The following is a 22,335-nucleotide window of genomic DNA, read 5'->3' as shown; positions in this document are numbered from 1 at the left end:
TGGTTCAAGGACTCCCTCAGAGTGCACAGAGCACCACAATTACTCTCCCTTTGCTCCCACTGTGATGCGGACCTGCAGAGACCAAGCACGGAGCAGGAATGGAAAGACATACTAGGAAGCCCTACACATACTCCCCGCAATGCCAGATTCAAACTTATCCAATACTATAGAACGCATAGAGCCTATTTGACTCCACCCCAAATAAACCAATATTTCGATCACAATGATGCCAAATGTCCAAGTTGCGATGCAATAGGCAGAGATTTACTACACATGCAGTGGTCCTTCACAGCTATCCAGTCATACCGGGGAACGGTCACCAGATGTCTAACCCAGTGTACAGATGGTGTCCTGGACTGGACATAGGAGACATGCATATTGTGACTGTACCAAAGACCCAAAAATACAAGGTGACGTCCTGCTACATAAACTTGGGACTTCTAGTGGCCAATCGATTGCTCATGTGATGCTGGAAATGCCCTGATCACCCCCCCCCCCACCCCCTCCCCCCCCCCGCAGCGAAGGCCTGGTTTCAATCACTTCTATGCTGGCCACAGGCGGAAAGTATAGTGCTCCGTCGCAAGGACGCAATGGGGTAGCGGAAGTCACAAATAGCGGCAGACTGGGATACAATCTTAGCAGACTTTGGCACATCCTGGCAGAGATACTCCGAAGTGCTAGCAGACACACCCGAGAATGATGAGGGGTAGAAATTACCAAGGCAAATAAAACACAAGAAACAGGATGAGGGAAGTGATACCCCACCGGTGACGCACGCACAGAGTTGTAGGCGTGGCACACCCCCTGACATTCAACCGGGATTAAAATACATAGAATTTAGCAATATGGGCACTGGCAGGACATGCATTTAGGTTCACTCGCAATAAAGTGATGTGGGTGGGAGGGGCTGTAGGGCGATGCACAACAGTAATAGACATGATGGCTGAAGTGGTGCACTAACAATGATCTAGACCGGAGAGGAAGGGTAAATGTATGGATTTCGTTTTCCCCCTGTTATACCAATATTATGCTGACCACCAAGACATTTCTCCTGATGTTAACGCACTGGACACAACTCTGACACCAACAGTGGAGACATGTTATGCAGCAAATGTACTCAGAACAGTTTTAATATATACATTGCATTGTGTTGCAGTTGTATGAAGTGCTGTGGAAAAAAATCAATAAAAAATAAAATGTAATAAAACAAATTTAAACAAAAAAGTTGGGCTGAAAATAGCAGGGCCCGATAATGAGCAGTGCTCAGTCAGATTTTATGACCCAGTCTGAGGCACGGGCCGGTGAAGAACTAAGGCATTTAACTAATTTCAAAGAGTCACCATTAGACACAGCAGGCCTCTTGCTCCCACTGGATGGTAGACACTGTGCCATATTTACAACTCAAAAATACAGACATTATTTCACGTGGGAGATATTTAAAGTGCAGAAACATGTTACACATTATTAACATTTTGCAGAACTTTTCTTGTACTTTACCATTCACACATTTAAAAATAAAAATTGTTGTATGTTGGTGTTCTAGATTTAACGCTTTTCAAACAGAGGTATGCAGTTCCTTAGAGAGAAGAGTATTTAATCGAGCTCAACACGGATCTACTCAATCTGCTGAGCAGGGCGAGCGAGGGTAGGTCGTCCGGCCACTGCTCAACTGTAAGTACCCCGCTTCTGTGGTCATTATGGGGATACTTTGTTGCCTCACTGATAGTAGTTTACTTCCACTGGGCTGCACCTCTTAAATATGACTGCTAGATTATGTCCTAATGATTTTTTTTTCTATCACCAAGGTGTTAACATTTTTAACGTTCCCTCTACCAGCAATCTATGCAGCTGGTAAGCAACCCCAGATGGGTGAGTTAAAACATTTTATTTCATACCATGGTGTCTGACAAGCTGCCCCGCCTGCCTAAGCCCAAGATGTCCCACCTGCCTGCCACTTATTTCTATCTTTTCACTGTGCCTGTCACATACAATTTTAACTAATAGTGTGATTAGAATCCTACTGCATGCTGATTGTATGGAGGATTACGGCTTTGGGAATAAAAGATCTTCAACAAAGAGCCCCTCATAGGGTGCCCGTCGGGCATTGCAGCACCACCATGACTAGGAGCATGCCCTTTGATGAAGCATGACACCTTGACAGGTGTGTGAGGGCCCTAGTTCCAAAAGTGGGAAACTTCCTCCCCTACTTTCAGACATTTAATTATACCGACCAGTCCACTACTTTCCTTTCTCTGGCATCTCTAAGGAACTGAATACCTCAGTATGAATACATATGCTCTAGGGGCATGTATGCTGGACCTAGAAGTGCCCACCGTCCTCATTTTTGATAGATTTAACGCTGCCATATATGGTGAAATGTATGTCCTGTGCCCAAGTACACACAGGCTCTTGTCACCCATATACATATATCCCATTCATACGCACACGTCTTCATGCATCCCCATAGACCACACTCACTGACCTGCATGGCAGCCCTGTCATAGTGCCCCTTGTCAAAATATTTTGTTCACATCATAGTATCTGCTTCCATGGACATTAGACTTCAATTCAATGAAACTGGGCGGGGTGTCTGGTAACAATGCGCAAGTTGCTTAGCTTTCGGTAGCTCACAATGTTTTTCACGGATCAGAAGTAGTCCTCAATACAGTAAAGGTTGGAGACCCATGTGTATGAGTATTTGAAGAGTTCAAACCAGTCGTAGAAATGGGGGGTGGAGGGAGGAGGAGCTGAGGGGCCATACTTTATTAATTTTAGAAAAATAATTCCCGTACTTATTGTGAAAAGACAACCGTCCCAGAGTGGTTAATTTTGAGAGCTGAAGTGCACTGCAGGGATTCTCTGTGAAACTGAGGGAGGCGCAGACAGCTAAACAAGCCTTCATGCCAGGGTGCTGGAGTCCCTGAAAGAAATTGAAATGTGCGCAACTAGTCAATCTCAAATGCGAAGGGTAAGTGCAAGTGGTATTTGCTTTAACTGATGCAATCACTTGAAGCTTCCTGATGGCACACACATTCTTTTTTTGAGGTATTGTGAGGGAGCTACCAGCTAATCTGTGAAGTGTGTGCTTTTATAAGACAGTTACAAAACAAATTACACTACGTACAGTCCAGGTATTACTAAAGTCTTTATTTTGGATGCACTATCTTAAACCTTCCAGCACACTTTGTAGCAGCCTGTCTTGTACTGTGCAATGAAAGTTTTAAATAATGATTTGCATGTTCACAGTGCTTTCTGTCGCAGACAGAGACCGTGTTGCACTAAACATACAGAAGTCCCTATTCTCCACTGCACCGACCTGGATTAAATCTTGTAGCTCTCTGATGCATTACATTAAACAATAGAGGTTTCATAATGTATAATGGTGTATTTCCCACTGGTAACTTTACTTATATTTTCATTTAAACTATGTTATTTTTTATGTAGTTACCTGAAAGTGAAAGACTGAATGAAGTTACCGAATATCTTGTTTTCTAGCCCCACCTTTGATCACGCTCCCACACTCACCTCACCCCCTTTGCACACAGAATCACAGGTCCTTCTTTTTTTTATTGACTTCGACCACTGGTGCAAGCCAAGCTAGAGAGCAATAGAGATCTGAATAAAAGCAGGAGCCCATTATGTAATTGTAATTGTAATTGTAACGGTATTGTGAGTAAGGATGTAATATTTCCCTGCTTGTTAGCAGAACATTTCTGCAGGCTTAACTTGTAAAAGAAAAGACTAGAGTTCAGTTTGAATGGCAGCTAGACTCTTGACCGTGGATCCCAGGTACCTCAACGTTTTTGCAAATACATAGTTCCGGTACTCATGCCATTATGGCCTACTTGTACTTTAATTGCTTAGGACTCTTTAAATTCCTAAGGGGAAGTGAGGCTGGAATTTATCTATGAATATTAATGAAGGCCCTGTGATAAAGAATGAAACATTGTAACTATCTGTAATAGCAATTGCCCACATAGATCTAGTTATTAAATACATATACATCCTTTGTGCAAGTCAGCCCATGTTACTGAGTGGCTAAATGCAAGTCTGCTGTATTGGTGGATTTTGTTAGATGTCTCAAACGCATGTTGGGTGCTTTCTCTAGGTGAGGCAGCTTACCTCTTATTTTCCCTTTCAAAAGCAACTGTGTAAGCAATCCTGCTCAAAGGATTTTTCAATGCATTTTTCACTGTCTCAACTCTAAATGATTTACTACAAGAGGATAGTATGGGTAACTAAAGGCAACATTTTCAAAAAGAGAGGAGTTTTCAGATGAAAACACGCTGAAACTATGCACAGAGTCAGATATTTTCAGTATAGGATAGGACAGGATAGGATATAAGTTTATAAAGCGCTTGATTGCCATGGCGTCTTGGCGCTGGTGAGTGTGGAAGTGGTGCAATCTACATTACAAGAGCTATATTGAAGCAGACAGCCAGGTCTTCAGATCTTTCCTAAAAGATTGTCGGTTGGCTGAAATCTCATGGCTGTTGGTAAATTATTCCACAACTTTGCTGCACAGTTTGAAAAGGTTCTTCCACCCCATCTTACTCTCCTAATCCTATTTACCTGAAGAAGGCCTAATGTACTGGATCTCAGGGCACGAACGGGGTATAGGGTATTAACATTTTTGGGATGTCTTTAGCTCCTCCCCCAAAGAATGCTTTGTGGACCAGGCATAATGCCTTGAATTCCACACGTTGCTGTACAGGAAGCCAGTGAAGTGCTCTAATTCCAGCCGAGGTTGATTGGCCTCTAGGTATATTTAAAAGCAGTCTCGCAGCAGCATTCTCAATGACTGCAGTCTACTCATTTGGGTTTTGTTGATCCCCAACAGCAAGGCATTGCAGTAATCAAGTTTGGACAGCAAAAGGGCCACCACCACTGTCTTTTGTAGTTCCTGCGCTATGAAAGGAAAGATCTTCAGAGTTTTTATTAGGAAGAAGCAGGAAGAGGTAAGACTATTCACCTGAGCAGAGAAATTTAGCTGGCTGTCAAAAATGACTTCGAGGTTTCTCACCTTGGGTACAGGGCTAGGGAATTCTCCAGCCTTCACTGGCCACCAGGAGTCGTTCCACAGGGATCGCCCCTGACCAAACTCAATGACCTCCGTCTTGTCTGTGTTAATTTGCAGGAAGCTATGGTTCATCCAGGTCATGATTTCAGTGAGACACGCAAGAAACCGGACAGCTGTGTCTTCAGGCTGTTTAGCTATCGAGATTATAAGTTGAGAGTCATCCGCGTAAGACACTAGGGCGAAACCATGCTCCTGAAAAGTCTGGCCAGGGGAATGACATAGATGTTAAACATTGTAGGTGACCAGGCTGATCCCTGTGGAACCCGGAAGATGGAAACTGAGACTGCATGCCCTCCCAATATAGGCTTTGCTCCCTCCCCTCCAGAAACGATGAGAGGAGGGATAGAGCGGAGCCCTCGATGCCTACCTCCTGCAGCCTCTGCACTAACACCGTGTGATTCACGGTGTCGAAAGTCAAATAGTATGAGGATTGCCCTGCCCCTTCCACTATTTCTCGGATCTCCTCAGCTGCTACAAGCAGAGCAGATTCCGTGGAATGGTGTGATCGAAAACAGAGTCGAGTCCAGCAGATTAAAAGGTGTCCAGGTACTCAGTCAATACCTTATTCACTGACTTCTCCAAGATTTTAGCTGCTATAGGCAGACCAGCTATTGGGCGATAGTTCTTAGGCCTTGAGGGATCTAAGGTAGGTTTTTTCAGGATTGGCCTGATCGTGGCTTTCTTCCAGCAGACTGGGTAACTGCCTGACTCCAGCACTTGGTTGATTAAGGGAGTCAGTTCATCCCCAATTCTCCTTGCGGCCAGATGCATGATCGTGGGAGGACAGGGATCTTTAGGTGAGCCCGATTTTATAGAAACAAGAAGTTTATATATCTCCTCGTTAGTAATTGCTGGGAAACTTGCTAACCTAGAGTGCATTATACCCGCCTCGACCTGGGGTTGCTCTGGGTTGTCTGAGCTCAATCGGGTATTCAAGAGGTCATCATAAAATACTTGGACCTTTATCGGGAAGTATGTGGCCAGTTTATTACACGTACCTTGATCTGTCTGGAACATATTAGCATGCTGCGATTTAGAGCAGAGTGACCGTTTTAAAAAGCTCCTTGGTGGAATTACCGGCTACCTCAATCTTAGTAGTATTGAACAATCTTTTAGCGGCAATGATTGCGTCTTTACACTGTTGGAGAGTACGATTATAGATTGTTTCCTTGGCTATACTATAATCTTGCCTCCAGAGACGCTCCGCTTTCTTACAATTTACTTTAAACCCTTTTAGCTCAGAGCTGTACCAGGGTGCCGAAGGTTTAATCTCTTGACTGTTACCAATTTTTCAGGTGTCACACAGTCTGCTGCTGTCAAGAGCCACTCATTAAACACAGACGCTGCATCATTATTGTCCTTACTCGCTCGAAAGGGGAAGTTGGCCGAGGGCCATTTCTAAATTGTCGGCTTGGACTCTATTCCAACGTCTGGTCTTTACCTTCAGTGCTTTCGTTTGGGTTTGGTATATTGGCAGAGCGACCTTAATCTTAAAATAGACCGCTTTATGGTCTGACCAGGGGAAAGCTGTCACTCTGGTCAGATTGATATCTGCATTATTAGAAAGAATACCATCTAAGATATGGCCTGCCTGATGGGTGGATTCCTTAACTAGATGGCTAAAGCCAAAAGCTGCCAGATTGTCTAATAGTCTACCTGTGTCCGGATTGTTAATTAATTCCAGGTGATAGTTAAAATCTCCGAGAATAATAAAAGGATGGGAGTCTAAATAGGACTCCAGGTGCGTCATTAGTGCCTGCGAGAAAGCGGCCCTAGGACCAGGAGGGTGATAAATCAGAAGTCCCTGAAACTTCAAAAGGTTATTTAAGTTTATGGTAAAGTACAACGCTTCTGCCGGTAAGTCCGAGATGGCTTCTACTCGCATCTTTAAGTGGTCCTGATAGATAATCGCTATGCCCCCACCTCTACCTTCCTCCCTATCCTATAAAGTAACTGCATAGCCCTTCGGTAGTACTACATTCCAGTCTGTTCTAACTCTAGTAGATGGTATGGGCTCTAATGGAATATTACTTTAAAATACACCCACGCGGCCTACCCCTATTAAGTATACGTGTTTGCGCATCCAGGTTAATGCAGATAGCCCAACTAAGCAAACTCTTGGCAACTAACCCAAGTAAAAACTGCGATTTGTGGAAATCTATCAGCGCTTGACCACATTATAACAAATTTCTCTTTTTTAGACGTTCTTTAGGGCACAAAGCCCTACTTAACTCAAATAAAAAGCTGTCGTGTTTCAGTGCCCCTCTGAACTATTTCAGTTATCTATTTGAATTCACTGCTTTGTACAAAGTTACCTGGGGAAAAAATAAGAGTGAAGCTAGTCAAACATTTCTATTCTGGGGTGGCAGGGCATTATATATCTTGCTTACAGAGATGAAAAGCTCTGCATTTCATACCGCATCAATGTATAAAGACCAATAATTTAAAGATAGGAATGAACCTTACCCGGCAACAGGAACTGGAACGGAAACGAGTGTTCTCCAGCAGGCAGAGTCCCTGCAAAAGATTGAAAGAACAGGAGCTGGAGATGTTCCAAAAGCAATAATATAAATGCTCATTTGATCACACATATACGTAATCTGTCAAAATATAGAGTTAAAACTTAAGAGTCATACTACACATTTAATGCACTTCGACATCAGTTAGTTACCATGCCCGCTTCCATTACTGCAAAAAAAAAAAAAAAATGCATGACAATTTGCTACTACAATTAAATGCATCGCTAATTTTCGAGGGTAATCAGATTGTTAACTGCCTTACACAGTTTAAATACAAGTACACCAGCACTGCACCAATACATGGAAGGGCAAATACAGAGTCTTTACCCCAAGTGGAACGCTGATCTACCAACCGGCAAAGCCCCAAGCGAACTTCAACAACATGTCAGACTTAATCGCCACTCTATCCATCGACTATCCTTCTAGGAGACAAATTTCCACATCGAAGACCTGACCTACTCCATCTCAGCCACACTCCTCGAAATCCTCAGAAACCTCAAACTCACCCAACACATATCCGCTCCCACCCACACTGCCAGATATATACTGGACCCTGTTTTCACCTCACTCCACGGTTTCATGAGGAATACACTCACTCCCATCACGTGGACCAGCCAAAGTCTGTTTCTCAGTCAACATTCACCATCACAGAAGTTTTACCACGACAGGCCCGGACTGTCAACACTGGAACACACTATCCTGGGTGGATTGAGCCTACGTCCCCCACATAAACCAATCAGAGCACACAGGCCACCTATCCAATGAGGTCACCAACTTTAACTGGATCACTGCATGCGCCAATACCATGGCCACTCAGAAAAGAAGCACAGTAGCAAGAACACAAATTAAATAAGACTAGCTGGTAAACGGAAGATCTCAGGTTGACCAAACGTCACTGCAAACAACTAGAAAGGAGATGGAGTGAGCCAGGAAGAATTGGACAAGCAAGTGTTCAAATCCACTCAGAGAAGCTATCACAAGCAAACATGGGAAACCAAAAGGAAGGCACTAGCCAAGTGCAACAATATCAGCTTACTGTCATTAAGGACATCACCACACCAGTAGCAACCATCAGAAACATCACCCCAAACCAAGAAATGGAAAACAACCTCTCGGACTACTCCTGTGACAAAATCATATGCAACTATGCAAACTTCAACCAACAGCTGGATCCCATCAACTTGGAAATAAGTTTTCTTGTTATCAGACAACAGTGACACCTTTATAACATGGAACCCCATCACCACTGAGGAAATCACAGCAATCACAAAGACCATCCATGCTTTCAACAAAGATTCAAAACCCATCAGCATATTTCTCATCCCTATCCTCAACACCTCCATAGCCAGCTGCTTTCTTGGAAGCCTGGAAACACACAGCCATCAACAACCTCTTGAATAAACCCTCAACAGACCCAACCAAACTGGCAAAATACCAACCGATCTCCTTCCTTCCACACCTGGCCAAGACCCTAGAGAAAGCGATAAACAGACTACTCGCCAACCACCAGCTCCTCAACCCTACGCAATGAGGTTTCAGATCCCCAACAGTACAGAAACAGCCCTCCTAGTGGCAACAGACATCCGTCTGACCCTCGACTGAGGGGGGGGGGAAGAGAAACACAGCCCTCATCCTTTTCAACTACTAAGCAGCCTGCAAAACAGTCTGCCACCCAATCATGATCAAACAACTTCATTAAGTGTGCATACATGGATCCGCCTCCAGTGGATCTGCACCTTTTTCACCGGATGAACACAGTCCTCTTGCCAGATTACTCCTTACATGCTCAAACTCATCTGCAGAATACCACAGACCTCCACAATCAACGCAACCCTCAACATCTACATGATGCCACTGGCAGATTTCATCTGTTCACAAAACATAGACATACTCACCTATGCCGATGGCACACAACTGATATTGTCCCTCTAGTGCAAAACTCACAACACCAGGAACAACTTAAACTCCTGCATGACTGAAGAGGCCACCTTGATGAAATCCAAGTGCATCAAACTTAAAGACAAGACTAAAGTAGCAATCTTCAGAAAGGATGCCTCACTGTGGGACTCCACCTGGTGGCCTAGACACCTACGACTCACTCTAAGTACACAAGTAAGAAACCTCAGGATCAACAAGCAGGACAAGAATGCACAGATCAACATTGTTACCATGTCCTGTTTCCATACACTGAGGATGCTGAAACAGATGTTTAGGTGACTACCTAACTCCAGGAAAACAGCCCCTATCACCAGCACCTCTGGGATTTTACCCTACACTGGAACGACACAAATAATCCCTTATTGTGCTCCTTCAAGACTTTCCTCTCCACTCAACTTCACCCAGGCCTGCAAGGGACCCACCCACTACGAGAGCTCCACCCTTGATCTCATCATAGGTATCATACAACTTGATGACATATCACCCTGTGACTGGTCGGATCATTACCAAATATCTTTTCACATCCTTGAAAAGGTTCTTGTCAGACAAGGTCAACCGCTCAAAACCAAACACAGCTCTGCGAACACACTGAGAAGTTTCAGCTTCTTGACCTTTACCAATCAGGTTTCAGAGCGGGTACAGTACGAAACAGCCTCCAACACTGCAATTTCTTGCGGGGATTTCTGACACACTTGCAGGGGGTGTAGCGAGGTACAAGAGCGCCAGAAAGCTGCATAAAAACTGAAGAGGCGTCCCTCAGCAAAGGAGCCTCCAACGCCGCAATTCCCTTGCCATGATTTCTGCCGCACATGTAGGGGGTGTGACTTGGCGCAGTAGCGCCAGAAAGCTGCATAAAAACTGAAGAGGCGTCCTGCAGCGCAGGAGCCTCCAACACCGTAATTCCCTTGCTGGGATTTCTGCGGCACCTGCGGGGGTGTGACGCGGCGCAGGAGCACCAGAAAGCTGTATAAAAAGACCGGGGCCAAGACAGGCCCGCCTTAGCCCGTCATAGACTGACAGGGGCTGGGCCACCCCCCTTTCATCTGGACTCTGGACAGCTGTGTGCTCTAATACGGTAAGAGAGTATTTTGAATGTCCACAGATTTGATCATTCCTCTGCCCTAGAACTGTTTTATATTTTGGCAAACCGCATGAGGATAAAGATTTCTGTGCTGCAAATTGGGATATTGTAAGCCCATAAAACAGCATCTGGAGGCAATTGGATGTTCAGTCTAAAAGTTCCACCCTGTAACACGGCCATTTGTATGCCCGGAGGCACCAGTCAACTGCATTTCATCTGGTGAAGGGTTTCTACACTATACACTATTGCCGTGAGTGGGTGTCTCAGTGGGATCTTTCATCGGTTAGCATCGTTTGGCCACTGGCGCCAGCGTTAACCCCGTGTGTAATAGTAACAATGGGGAAACTAACCTGTGGTGATAAAGAACAAGTTACTTACCTTTGGTAACGATATATCTGGAAAGTTGTCAGTAGTACCCCTGCGTGTCAGAAGGTGGCGTAGGACGACTCCACGTTCGTCGTTGTGGTTGCTGGGATGACATTGCAGTAGCTACTTAGATGGCGCCCTCGCGCGCGGACGTCAGTTCTGTGCACGACTTTCCACGCCAGAATCGCAGAGCCATGCAAGCCAATGACTACTGATGCACAAAACTAGGGCCCTGGAAGGATGACGTTAACCCTAGAAGTCAGTTTGCACAACGGGGAGGATGGGTAGGGCCGTAAGGAATCTATAACTAACCTATGTTTCTTACAGATATATTGTTACCGAAGGTAGGTAACTTGTTCATCTGAAAGAAACAGTTAGTTATAAATTCCTTACCTTAGAATAGATACCCCAGCAATACCAACCCTGGAGGTCTGTGAACCAAGTTCACACCAGAAAGTCCTGTGGAACAGAACAGCCAAAGAAGCCGTCTCTCCGGACTTGGCTGTCTAGGCAGTAGTGCTTGGAGAACATTTGCAGCGATGCCCACGTAGCTGCCTGATAGGATGTCATTCAGGGGGACTCCTCTTCCCAAAGCAGTAGTAGCTATCATCGTCCTGGTGGAATGGGCGTGCAGCTCCACTGGAGGCTCCTTCTTTGCCAAAGAGTAGCAGGCTTTGATGCACAGAAAGACCCACCTGGAGATGGTTCGTATGTGCACGGCCCGACCTTTCTTAGCACCCACGTAACCAACAAAGAGCTGGTTGTCCACCCGGAATTGTATTATGCGATCCAAGTAGAAGGAAAGCGCACGTTTTGCATCCAGACCGTGGAGCCTCTCTTCCTTCTTTTGAAGGAGGCTGAATGAAGGTGGACAAAGTGATGGTTTGGGCAATGTGGAAAGAAGTAACCACCTTGGGAAGAAAGGAAGGTCTAGTTCTCAGAACGACCTTGTCCGGATGGACAGCCAGAAAGGGAGGCTTGGAAGAAAGAGCTTGTAGCTCACTCACCCTGCGCGCAGATGTGATGACCACCAGAAAGGCAGTTTTCAAAGTGAGAAGTCTGAGAGGACAGCTATCTAGCAGCTTAAAGAGAGCACACATGAGGTAGGTAAGAACCAAGTTCAAGTGCCACTGAGGCATTAAGAAGGGAACAGGAGGAAAAAGATGAGTAATGCCCCTAAGGAATCAATTTACAACAGGGGACTTGAAAAGCGAAGGCTGATCAGGAAGCCTAAGGAAGGCTGAAATGGCCGAGAGGTAGCCCTTTAGAGTGCCCAGAGCATAGCCCTCCTGGGACAAAGAAAGGAGTAACAAGGGAACCTCAGAAAGAGGGCGGAAAGGGGATCCACAGCCTTTACTGCACACCATGCCACAAATTTGTTCCATCTGCAGGCATATAGAGTCTTAGTGGAGGGACGCCTGACTGCCAAGATAACATTGCAGACTTCGGGAGACAGGTCAAACGAAATCAACTGCTGGCGCTCATCTACACGCAAGGAGGTAGAGGCTGGACAGGTTTGGGTAGAGGACCGTCCCCTGCTGCTGCGACAGAAGATCCTCCCGAAGAGGCAGTCTGATCGGAGGATCGATGGCCATGTTGAGCAGCTCAGAATACCAGACTTTTTGTGCCCAATCCGGAGCCACAAGAATGACTTAGGCCAGGTCACGCTTGATCAGCACTCTGGGCAGAAGTGGTATGGGAGGAAAGGTGTATAGAAGACCGCAACTCCACTTGCGACGAAAACGTCATTCCAACACGCAGAACTGCTGACATTGCGCATTCTATTCGGTGGCGAATAGATCTAACCAAGGCTCTCCCCACAGCTGAAAGAGACCTTGCACCACCTCCAAATGAAAACGCCATTCGTGATCCATCAGGCACCTGCGGCTGAGTTCGTCCGCCCTGGCGTTCAGAGAACTTGCCAGGCGTTAAACCACCAGGGATATGCCCTGATGTTCCAGCCATGTCCAGAGGCGGAGTGCCTCCTGACATAGGGTCCACAACCCCACCCCTCCTTGTTTGTTGCAGTACCACATGGCGGTGGTGTTGTCCGTGAACATCTGCACTATTCTTCCCCGGACAAAGAGAAGGAATGCCTTGAGTGCAAGACAAATCGCCTGAAGATCCAGAAGGTTGATGTGGCGCCCGGACTCCACCGGAGACCAGAGGCCTCTGATCTCAGACTCCCCCATGTGGCCGTCCCTTCCCATGTGATGCATCGGTCACGACTGTGAACTCTGTTTGAGGAAGGGAGAGGGTTCGTAAGCTACCACTGCAATTGGTGTGCAGTGCCCCCCCTGAGATCTAGACGCAATCGGACAGATCCCCTTGATGTTGGGCCCACTGGAACTTCAGGTCCCACTGCAGAGCCTGCATATGCCATCTGGCATGATCCACCAGCAGGATGCAGCAGGCCATCAGACTCAGCAGCCGGATGGTCATTCTGACTGAAACCCGGGATAGAGGCTGAAAGATCGGAATCATAGCCCGAATATCCCAGCTCGCTGTTCGGGAGGATAAATCTGAAACTGCGTCGTGTCCAGAGCCACTCCGATGAAGAGGAGCTTCTGAGAGGGGGCTCAGGTATGACTTTGGCACGTTGATGGTGAACCCCAGCAAATTCAGGAGGTCAGCTGTAGTCTGGAGCTAGGAGACGACAGCCTAGGGCGAGCCCACCTTCATCAGCCAGTCGTCGAGATAGGGGAAGACTGGAACCCCTGTTCTGCGCGGATGAACTGCGACCACCGCCAATACTTTCATGAACACCCAAGGGGCACTGGTAAGGCCAAAAGGGAGCACGGTAAACTGAAAATGCACGTGGCCTACCGTGAACCATAGGTAACGTTTGTTGGCCGTCAGGACGGGGATGTGGAAATAAGCGTCCTGTAAGTCCAACGCTACCATTCAGTCTCCAGGGTCGAGGGCAGACGAGACCCAAGCGAGCATCAACATTTTGAACTTCTCCTTCCGGAGGAAGTGGTTGACGTTCCTGAGATCCAAGATAGGACGCAGGCCTTTGTCCTTCTTGAGCACTATAACGTAGTGGGAATAGCAACCATGACCTACTTCTGGGGCAGGAACTAGCTCGATGGCTCCCTTGGCCAAGAGTGCCAAAACTTCCTGTTGGAGAAGGGTCAAGTGATCCTCCGATATGCGATGGTACTGAGGTGGCATGGATGGAGGGGTAGTCTCGAAGAGGAGGGAGTAGCCCCTTCGGACTATTTGCAAAACCCACCTTTCTGACGTGATGGTGCGCCAGTGGGGGAGGTGAAGGCAGATCCTGCTGCCCACTGGTGTTTGGTGGCCCTGAAAGGTCGGACTAGGAGGGTTTGGAGGCTGCTGCAGAGGGGGCTTGGTGGACTGGCTCTCAGAACCAAGGCGGTGGTTCCCACATCCCCGGCCGCGCTGGGGCTGAACATTTTGCACTGGCATGTGGCTCTCGGTGAGGCGTAGAAGGGCACGCCTTCCGTAGCTCGAAAGGGGGAAAAGGCAGACTGCGTAAGGCGGGTGATGGAGAGGCCCAGAGACCTGGCCATAGCCCGTGAGTACTTAAAACGCTCTAGCACGTTGTCTGCCTTGTCGCCAAAAAGGGGACGGCCATCAAAGGGCATGTACATAAGTGTAGATTGGACATCCCCAGAAAAACCAGTTGAACGCAGCCAGTCATAGGGTTGAAGGGCTACCGACGTGGAAATTGTCCTGCCACGTGCGTCGGCGGTATCCAGCCCACAGCGGATGGTAAACTTCCCTGCATCTCTCCCATCGGCAACCGCTCGAGAGAGCACGGCCCGGGCCTCCTCCGGGCACCGAGGCGGCACTTGAGCAACCGTGTCCCACATGGAGTGGGTGTAACAGCCCAATACATATGTGTTTACCGACCGCAGTCCCAAGCTGGAGGAAGAAAACATCTTCCCAAGATGATCCAACTTTTTGGATTCCCTGTCTGGGGGAGCGTTCGGGAATGCGCCCTTGGACGTGGAGGCTTGGACTACCAAGCCTCAGGGGAGGGGAGTTGGGAGAGGAAACTGAGGTCATCAGGGGCTGGGCGGTGGCGTCGGGCAATCATCCTATCCACAGGAGCCCCTGAGTTGGACCTGGACCAGGCGCCCAAAAGGATGTCCGTGAGGGCTTCATTACACGGCAGCAGGGGCTTAAGAACCCGCTGCCGGTTGAAGCACCTCTGTCAGGAGGTTAGTCCCGACTGCCACCGCAGGTATCTCAAGGTGGAGAGCCTCGGCCACCCTACGCAACACCACTGCGTATGACTCTCCCTCCTCCGTATCCACGGTGGGAGGAGACAACATGCCAAGGTCTGGTGAGGTATCCAAACCACTGGCTTTCCCCAGTTTCTCTCTCCGGTCTAGCTCATACACCAACTGGTCTGTTAAAGGGTCCCCAGACCCTTCCCAGTCCTCTTCACCCTCCTTTGGCTGCCAATCTGGTCTCAAAGATCCAGGGTAGAACAAGGGCACAAAAGTACCCGCTGACGTCAGATCCGGCGTCCGTCGATGCCAGTCCGACTTCTTGTCTTCCTCGAGGTGGAGGCCGGGGTCGACGTTGGCTAGGGACACAGCCGACACTGGTGGTGGACATGGTGCTGGTGGAATCGGTGCCGAGGGTGGCATAACAAGGTCGACTGGTGACGATTTGGATCCAGTGTTGGATTCAAGGGGACCAAGTGGCGCCGAGGCCAAAGCCGCAGACGCCGAAGCCCCAGGGCCCCCAGCTGAGTCCGCGGGGCCCGAAGGCACGCCGGTGGAGTCGGGCTGCCCAAAGATGGCATGCATCGCTTTGTACAAACTCCGAAGCTGGGCAGGGGTCGCTTCGGGTCCCAGAAAGGGAGGTTAACCCGAATTCGACCCAGCAGGCTCCGCACGCAGAGCCGCGGGAGGGTCACCGCCCGTATCCCTCGTTGCGTGGGCCGACGGACGGGGAGAAGTCGAAGAGCAACGATGCTTCTCCAACTTTTTTTATGTGCTTCGACTTACCTGACCCAGAGTGCAAAGACTCAGAGTAAGAATGGTGATGGCTCCGCGACCGGTCCCTCGACTTCCTACGGGACAGGGCCTCGAGCGATGCGGAGCAGACTTCCTGGCCTCAAGTAGCTTTTGGGACTGCTCCCGCAAAGACTTCGGGTCCATTGTCCGGCAGTCGAAGCATGACTTGGGGTCATGGTCGCGCTCCAGGCAGTAGAGGCACACGCGGTGCGGATCTGTCACCGACATGAGTCGGTTACAGGAACCGCTAGCCTTAAAGCCGGGCATCCCTCGTGCACCAGGAGTCTATGGACTCAAACAACAACAAAGTCGACTAAAGTCGAGAAAAAGTTCAGTCAAAAAATTACTGGGGGGTACCGCTTTCTCCGGATCTGCGCTTGCTGGTGCGGAAAAATAAAGAAATAGCATCAGCACGCGAGGGCGGCGTCTAAGTAGCTACCGCGACGTCATCCCGGCAACCACGACGCCGAAGACAAACGCCAAGTCGACCGACGCCACCTTCCGACGCACAGGGGTACCGCTGACGAAAAACTTTCCGGATCCAGTCTGACGCCTGGTGGTAATTCTAAGGTAAGGAATCTATAGCTCTATAACTAACTGTTTCTTTCAGATAAGCAAGTGCCTCTTCCACCTCCTCCATCATCACTGCCCCAAACTTCCATTGGCAGGATGCTAGAGGACCATAGGTGTGGTAGCCACAGAAATTGAAACTGAAAGGCGGCTGTCTCTAGATATACACTTCTCCCTGATGGGCTTTGATACCCAATGTGCCTCCCCGGCCCCAGTCACCAACTCTTATGGTCCAGTCTACGGGCTGCGTAATGGCGCACAAAGCTTCCAACGTCTACTCGTGCCATGAGGATGTAATCCCAGGTCACGCTAAAAATGGGAAAACCAAGCAACCAGTTAAGACAAGGGCCAAACGGAAGAAGTGTGCTGATGGGACACCGAACTATGGAGACCTCCTGGAGGTCCTGTACAGGGGATCAGCAGGCTGTGTGCAAGCAGCCCTGGACTATCCAGTATGGGTGACAAACCTGGTGGTGGATCTCCAGGCCAAGTTTTGGTCCATTGTAAAGGACGAACTTGCCCCTTGGTAGCACTGGTAGACAAGTTGGCTGAACTGCTCGAGGCACGGGTAGGCAGCCTAGAAACATCCACAAGGGGGGGCAGGATGCTAGTTTCCAAGTAGAAACTGCACCTGCCTCGTTTAGAGTAAGACCGGAGCCTACATCTGTTCAAAATTCTACTCCCAGCACGGATATCACCCAGGTCTACTATGAGGATAAAAGCAGAGGCAGGGTAAACAACAACATGCAAATCGAGCAAGACCGTATGCACCCGCAGGGGTCCAGGTGCAGGGAGGGGGATAGCACGGTATCCAGCATAGAGGCCAGGGAAGAGAGGCCAGCCCTGCCTTGTATTAATATACCTCCTGCTTTATCCCAGTATGTAATTATTCTAGCAGGTGTACCCAAGCTCAAAAGAGGGCAAATGGAACCCCACCGTGAACTAAGGAACAAGTGCATTTTCTGGCTGGCCAGGCAGAGGCAATTCGCCAATAAAGATGCACGCGAGATTCTCTTGACGCGCAGGGTTACTTGGGTGGGCAACAGACCAAAAGATGGGCAAGGAGATTGTATTGTGATTGTGATTTTAAAAACCAAACACTAGTCCAAGCACTCTTAGGCAGAAACCATTATAGGCAGGTCAGGGGTATTAGGTCTCTTTCACTGGGATACTTCTATTTCCCAGGTCACACCCCAACAATCAGAGAGCAAACAAGACAGGGGCTGGGGTGTGGAACCAGAATTGGCAAACAACCTGTTTGTGGCAAGAACCCCTTAGATCCTTGCTTTATAGTATTCCAACAGCAAACAGATTTGGGGTTCTAGAGGCAATTGTTTGACTCAACCCCCCGTGTTATCAGGAAGAGAAATCCTACCATCAGGGGGTGCCTCGGGAGAGGGCCATGCCAATCAGAGAGTTACAAAATCCTACCATGCTATCTAGGCCAGGGGTGATGAAGGAGAGGAGTACCCAGAAGTAATGGGGGGGAGAAAGCAATTGGGGTAAATTGTCCATGGTCATAATTAAAACATCTCCGATAAGCCCATCCTATGGGGTAGCACAGGCCAACTATCCACTCATCCTAGTGGTCCCACATTTCCGTCCAATCATATACGGCAAAAAGAAGGTTTGCACCAGATTTAGGATGCAGAGGGGAAGAGTTTTACAAAGGGATGTTGGTCCACTGGAGACAGATACCCAGTTCCCAAATACAGGTAGACAATTGGTCTCAAAGATGTGGGTATTATCATGGAATGTTGCAGGACTTAGCTCCAAATTGGATAATCCTGACTGGGGGGGGGGGGGGGGGGGGGGGAGTTGGGTATTTGTAGGTCAATTTGATGTTTGCATGTTCCAGGAAACCTGGGCTAAGGAGGACCCACAACGGCTGGCATATGCGTCATTTAGAGTAGTCGCCCCTTACAGGGGAAACAGCAGGCCTTCAGGGGGGCTCTGCACTTGGGTAGGCTCGCTTCTAGGTTGCACAGCCAAGCAGATAGAGACATCTTCCAACTAGATTTTGTGTATTTTTCTTACATTTCAACCAAGGGTCAGAATTGCTCTGGCCAATGTTTATTCTCGGCCGGTAAGCAACAACCAGGAATCAGTCACCCTTGATCAGCTGACCCCCCTTTTTATCTACCATCCCTAATAATTTCTTAGCGATAATTGGTGGTGACTCCAACTGAGGAAATATGAATTTTGTGATCAGTTATGTCCCCTATCGTAGACCCCAACGGCTCCATGTGCATGCTATAAGTACATGTATGTTCCCTCCAGTTCCAGTTTTGAAGACGCAAATACATGTGCGTCCACCGTCAACATGTCCTCTTTCAGATCCGCCATGAATGGGTCAGATATTCCATTCCTAAGTATGAAAGGCCACCGACTTTATGTGGTTCACTTTCCACATTTTACAGATTCAGGCGAGTAGGCCCAGAATTCTGTCATCAAGCCTTTTCCTGCCTTCTGCCTCTGAAAGCTCCAGTCTGAGCCTGCATCTGTATCCATGAACTTTGTCCTATTCCCTGCGCGGCTAACGGTGCCTGATCCAGCCTGTTGCCTGCCAAAAACTGTATTTCACCTTCAAGATTATCTGCTCCGCTCCTCATCCGATACATTCCTGTCTAGTAGTTTAGGTAAACATTCCTCCAGCTACCATGCAAAGGGCCAGGCCTCGCTGTCCTCATGCAAGTAATTCATAGCCCCCGTTACCATGGAATATTCCTACCCCCTCGCATCTCATGTAGACACTTAGACGCTTGTACACGCACTAACAGTCAGTATAGAATAGATTCTATCCTAGAGACCTTTCCTTTTGGATAACACAGTTCTTTAAACATAGGATATTAGATATGATTTGGGATTAGGTTGACATAACCCCCAGACTTCTGTCTCCACATGTAGAGCTAAATGTCAAGTCCCCTTCACCCTCTAGTTGCACGTCAATCACACGTCATGCGGCTGCGCGCGCATCTCTGCTAAATATTTCTGCTGACATTACAGGATTCTCTTATGGATCCACCCACTTGTGACATCATGTATAATGACGTTTACTAAGTTACGCCTATATGTCCGCCTCTATTAGTTACGTATGCACATTTTATCTGTATTATCAGCTGTTACGCCTCTTGCATCTGTTTCACTGTAATGCATTTCCTATAAAACTGATTATCTGTCAATAATGTATGCCCTTCCTTGCTGAACTTTCGTGGTGATGGAATTAGAAGCCTGCAATTCGAATTGTATTCCTTTGTATAGGAATAAAGCCTTTTAGAACCTCTAATACCACGGATTCTGCCTCTTATATTGACTGAGTTATTCTTACTAGACTTTACCGCATAAAAAATAGTACCGGTAGTGAAATATTTACCACACAACTGTCAGTTTGAGCCCCTGGATGCCCTGAATGGAGGAAACCTGAGCGGAGAAGATCTCCACTGGGCAATCCCTGAACCCAACAATCCGCCAACTAGGGTTTTGGACTCCGTTGGTTCTTCAGATTAAATCCCTCACCCTGAAGCACTCCCTAAGAGCATGTGATAACCAAACAAAATCGGACCCACCGGGGAACTATACTTTTAACAGAATAGGACATGCCTCCATCCTAGATTACATCCTGGTAGATATGAGGTTTGGTATAGGGTGGCTGACTTTGAGATCGTGTCTCTTCATGACAGCGATCACAAAGCTTTGCTCCTAGAGGCGGTTATGCCGACCACTGAGACTGCCTCTGATCCAAATTCTATGTTCGATGATAGATTAACACTTATCAACAGTAGGAGGAGAGTCCGGTGGACAGATCTAAATCAATCTTCCTACAAGTTATCCACCCTATATGAATCCGTTATCCTGTTCTTAGTAGCCGCAGAACACTCAATTTCTAACAATGGTATATCCATCTCCCTCATGCAAGTCGCGTTGACCCATGAAGCACTGACGTCTACATTGGCTAACATCTTCTTCCCAACTAGCAAAATACGCAAGCACAGAACGGCCCATCATTCCTGGTTTAGTGATAGCTGCAGAACGACTAAGCTAAGCTCTCATCAATGCAATTAAAGTCAAGGACAGACCTCTAATTAGAGAAAAGAGGGCACTTTAAATAAGCACAATTGCCGTTGCAAAAAAAAAAAAAAATGTGGGAGCTCGATAAATGGGACTCCCTGAGAAGGGCTTTAGCCAATCATGATATGAAGGTTTTTTGGAATGTTGCAAATACGGGCTGTTGTGAAGGGAAACAGTTGACTGAATGCAATTGTGGGGCAGATGTCTGGAAGACTTATTTTGAGACCCTTTATTTAAGGTTAGAGGATGAGGGTGGTTTCCCAGTTAACGAGTTCCCCCCTTCACAGATAATCTGCACTGATGCCCCTGAGATAACCCTTAAAGAGATCACCTGTGCTATAAGCACAGTAGCCCCAGCCAAAGCCCCGGGCTTAGATAAGATCCTTGGGAATCTATTTTGTAGTGGATCCATCATCTGGGTTCCCTATTTGTGGACCCTGTACAATGCCATTCTACAGGGTATGGTGATCCCTGCAACCTGGGCTGGCACGGAAATCCTTCCAGTATATAAGAAGGGCTCACAACTTCTTCCAACAAACTATAGACCTACAAGTCTTATTGACGTCAGCCAAAACATCTTTGCCCGTATAGTACTGTGCAGACTCCAGACCTGGATGGAAGAGTATAAAGTCTTGAGTCCATTTCAAGCTGGCTTTAGAGAAAAGATATCTACAATAGATGACATTTTCAGGCTTCAACTCCTGTATTGGAAGACTGTGTCTACAGAGGGTGTTAGCCTCTATCTAATATTCGTGGATTTAAAATCTGCGTTTGATCCGGTGCCTAGACACAAACTGTGGGAAATTTTAAGGAATTTGGCGGCTCCAGCCTATTTATGTTTATTTACTCGTAGACCTAGAGTCTTGATGAGCTGCCGACAAACCCTGGAGGAGTTTTCTGCAGAGTGGTATGTAGGTCCTTTTACTAGCCAGTTGTCGAGACATGGATATACTTGGTGTCCTTGTTGTCTCAAGAACGCTGCTATTGGTGCCATACACTTCAACCTTTGGTGCTGACCAGAGACCAAAATGCAGCACCTTGAATTGATAGTTATACTTGGCCACCTTGAACCTTAGTAATAATCGATGTTTGACATGAATTGGGATGTGAAAATAAGCGTCCATAAGATCTTGAGATGTCAAAATCTTCTTTGTTGATCATTAAAAAAAACTCCTGCAACAATAGCATCCTGAAGGGTTGTTTTTTTTATATATTTGTTCAAACCCCTGAGATCCATTACCTGTCTACACTTGGCACTCTAGTGTTTTTTTATTAGAAAGACGTTTGAGTGGAATCCCTTTCCGCGATGTCTTCGATCGTCCCTTTTAGAAAATAGTTTGAAATCTCTTGTTTTAACAAGGCTAGATGTTATTTTTTTCTTGCGACGGGAGGGAGTCCAGGAGGCTTCTGGACAAACTTTAGGGTGTGTCCTTGATGAATAATGTCCCACACCCATTTGTCCGTAGCATCTTTAGCCATTGATGGTAATACGCAGACAGGTAGTGATTCCGTTGAGGTTTGTGTCAGTACAAGGTGGGTGGTACAATCAGAATGTAACTGACGTCTGGAGTTGTCCTGTGACTTTTCTCTTGTCTGCTGGTGGTAGGGTACATTAGACACACAAAACTGTTGCTGGCCTGCATACTGGCGATATCGTTGCTGCCGGTAAGGTTGGTATCTGTAGGACTGAAAGGAAGGTTTTTGCTGGTATTGACC

At 47.4% G+C, this 22,335-nt stretch overlaps 1 protein-coding gene across 2 annotated transcripts in view; it reads right to left on the bottom strand.

Annotated features, from left to right (window-relative positions):
- ARRDC1 (arrestin domain containing 1) overlaps positions 1 to 22,335 on the bottom strand; it is a 764,178-nt gene that overhangs the window by 508,874 nt on the left and 232,969 nt on the right. For both annotated transcript variants that reach the window (XM_085611562.1, XM_085611554.1), the window contains exon 3: positions 7,547 to 7,597. In XM_085611562.1, the coding sequence (XP_085467688.1) occupies positions 7,547 to 7,597 (51 nt within the window). The remainder of the gene's footprint in view (positions 1 to 7,546; positions 7,598 to 22,335) is intronic.

The sequence above is a fragment of the Triturus cristatus genome, chromosome 1_2 (assembly GCF_964204655.1).
Source record: "Triturus cristatus chromosome 1_2, aTriCri1.1, whole genome shotgun sequence".
NCBI classification, from domain to species: Eukaryota; Metazoa; Chordata; class Amphibia; order Caudata; family Salamandridae; genus Triturus; species Triturus cristatus.
The sequence above is the reverse complement of the archived record's forward strand: the minus strand, read 5'-3'. Positions and strand labels throughout refer to the sequence as shown.